This window comes from Hippocampus bargibanti, linkage group LG20, assembly GCF_051943395.1.
Source record: "Hippocampus bargibanti isolate YZ-2025 linkage group LG20, ASM5194339v1, whole genome shotgun sequence".
Taxonomy (NCBI): Eukaryota; Metazoa; Chordata; class Actinopteri; order Syngnathiformes; family Syngnathidae; genus Hippocampus; species Hippocampus bargibanti.
This window is the reverse complement of record NC_142753.1, coordinates 12730443-12732871: the sequence shown is the minus strand read 5'-3', so window position 1 is coordinate 12732871 and position 2429 is coordinate 12730443. Positions and strand designations below refer to the sequence as shown.

The 2429-nt window shown below is 40.7% G+C and overlaps 1 protein-coding gene across 1 annotated transcript; it reads right to left on the bottom strand.

The window, feature by feature from the left end:
* Positions 1–548: 548 nt before the first annotated feature.
* Positions 549–1853, bottom strand: sem1 (SEM1 26S proteasome subunit). The gene is made up of 3 exons (XM_089023341.1): positions 1695–1853; positions 1250–1343; positions 549–739 (listed from the first exon to the last, which is right to left on the bottom strand). Exons 1-3 carry the CDS (start codon positions 1768–1770, stop codon positions 697–699), a joined length of 213 nt encoding a protein of 70 aa, XP_088879467.1. The 5' UTR covers positions 1771–1853; the 3' UTR covers positions 549–696.
* Positions 1854–2429: the final 576 nt, after the last annotated feature.

Sequence of the window (2429 nt, the reverse complement as noted above, 5' to 3'; positions counted from 1 at the left end):
ACGACATCTTAACACGAGCTCAAAGTATCTGCTCAGAAAATGCAGGTCGGTTCTTTTTGCAACTAACACTTGGCAAACTATCATCTCACACAATTGTCATTTTAGTTTGCAGAATATGAAACTAGCTTAGTGAGCAAAATGTAGGACCTTAACCTGCAGGTCTTAACTTGTGAATTTCCATCCGATACAGTAAGCTTATAAATGAAATGTATTCTATTATTATTATTATTATTATTAAGCTAAATTACAATGCAAGTTAACTCCAGTCATGACAAATCACTGTCAAATCAAACAAAAATTAGTTTCCCAAAACAATGTCAAATTTAATGTCATTTTTCTGCTATGACACAGAAATGTAACCGATGGAAACGTTTCCAGATGCAAGAGAAATTCTTGGTTGATTTTGCACGGGTGGGATGACCCGTGGTCAGAGAATTTAAACTGCTTGTTGAGGAAATGGGTGACATTTTTTTTTGATGCTACACAATGCCAATTGTTCATTCGCGCATCTTATTTGATGACATCCACACAACTAAAATACAGTCAAATTACAGTTAGTTGGTGTTTTATTTCCGTCAACAATTCTTAGAAAATGAAAAACAATCAAAAACTTAGTCCCCTTCCTTCCTCTCTGTGGTCAGCCTGGAATAGTCAGATGGAAATGTCCCGATTATCCACGCGGATCTTGTCGGCCACTTAGGAGGTCTCCATCTTGTAACCATGTTTTTCCAGCTCCGCTCTGCCCGCAGGAAAAATAGAATGAGTCAATGAAAGCACAGAGGATTCTGGTGATTGCCAATGTCAAATAACACATTGCCATTGCCACAGCAGCTGTGGCAATGGCATTCGAGAAGCTAAAAGAGAAGTCAGTGCAACGCAAGGAAGACAAGAACTGGACCGAATCACGCTAATTGAATAAGTTCTATTTTTCCACCGTCGAGTGTGAAATCACACAGTAAGACTAGTAAGTACTTAGTTCGCCATTGTGCAAACTATGTCTGTGAATTAAACATTCTGCACCTAAGTTGAACTGTGCGGAAGCATGGAAATTGATAGAATAGCCACTCCCAAATCGACAATGACTTACAGTGTAAGGCAATGGCATGACTCGTCAAATCAAAATGTGTTCTTTGGAAGGCAGGGTTGATCATTTCAATTGGAGAACAGATGAGACGGGATGACATCTGAACATTATTTCGACATAAAGTACATGACAACGCGTCAGCAAAGAGAGAATAGCGTGGAATACCTTAACTGGTTGGAGAAATCATCCTCGACGTTGTCGTCGTCCCAATTGTCCTCCCAAACATGAGCGTCTTCATCCTCGTCCAAACCGGTCCAGTCTAAGTGCACCCAAAACGGGTCGAAAAGAGGTTAGGCCCCGTTAGGGGCTTACGTTCCGGAGGAAGCAAGCGTATTTTCGTGGAAAAACAACCTCACAAAATATCCCCGAGTCATTTTTCAAAAACATCATAAGGAAAAATCGCGTATGCATTCAACTGGTTGTATGACATTAGATCAATTCGTTCAATTAGATTTGTAAGGGGCAAATTGCTCAATACTGTTAGCTTTAGCCTCGTGAAGCCAGGCGAGCTGACTCACTAGCTAATAGCCCGAGTTCGCATACGATGCTAACAATCAGCAAAACGAGAGAGAAATAGACGTCACAACGTCAAAACGCATGAATCGCTAACCTTCAGCTGGGAATTCCTCAAATTCGTCGTCCTCTTCGAGGAGGCCGAGGTCGCCGCTCTGCTTTTTGTCCGACATGTCGAAAGGGCGGCCTGGAGACGGAGAGCTGCCGGCGCGCAGTGGATTGTGGGAAATTTGACAATCCTTCAGCCGGGTCACGGCTGCGCTGGCTGCGCTGGCTGCGCAATGGCGGCGCGGCGCACTTCTCTGCGCTTCGCCTCAAATTTAGAATGTTTTGACGTCAGGCTGACTTTTGAAATGTACTAAAATCACGTCATATTACGTTAAAATGTCAAACACGTAAAGTTTTACAGTCATTATTCATTCTCAAATGTAAAACAATGCTAAACGATATACTGCGGTGTCAATGTAAACCATAATGAAGGAGGGCTTCATTCTAAAGTGATGGGGCCCTATTCCACGCGATTGCCGAGGTATGCTAAACGGTTTGAAATAAACCAAAGTACATTCATTGCAGCAGAATATTTCTAAATTGCAAATGAAAACCCATGATTTGAGTCACATCTTTTTTTTTTCTCTTATTAAACTTAAACTATTTTAATTCAAGTCCAAAAAAATATTCCTACATAAAATAAAAATTTTTAATGTTTATTTTATGTAGGAATATTTCTTGAGTTAGTACACAAGCAATCCTGTGCTATTTTGATATTTTTACGGTATTCCAGGGAAGACAAAGAGACTATGCACAACATTTCTTATTCGTGTCTACTGAAGCA

Coding starts and splice junctions, on each gene's coding strand:
- sem1 (XM_089023341.1), bottom strand. CDS start 1,770: ATGTCGGACAAAAAGCAGAGCGGCGACCTCGGCCTCCTCGAAGAGGAC. Junction 1,344..1,694: donor TGAGGAATTCCCAGCTGAAG/GTTAGCGATTCA, acceptor GGGTGCACTTAG/ACTGGACCGGTTTGGACGAG. Junction 740..1,249: donor GATTTCTCCAACCAGTTAAG/GTATTCCACGCT, acceptor TCCTGCGGGCAG/AGCGGAGCTGGAAAAACATG.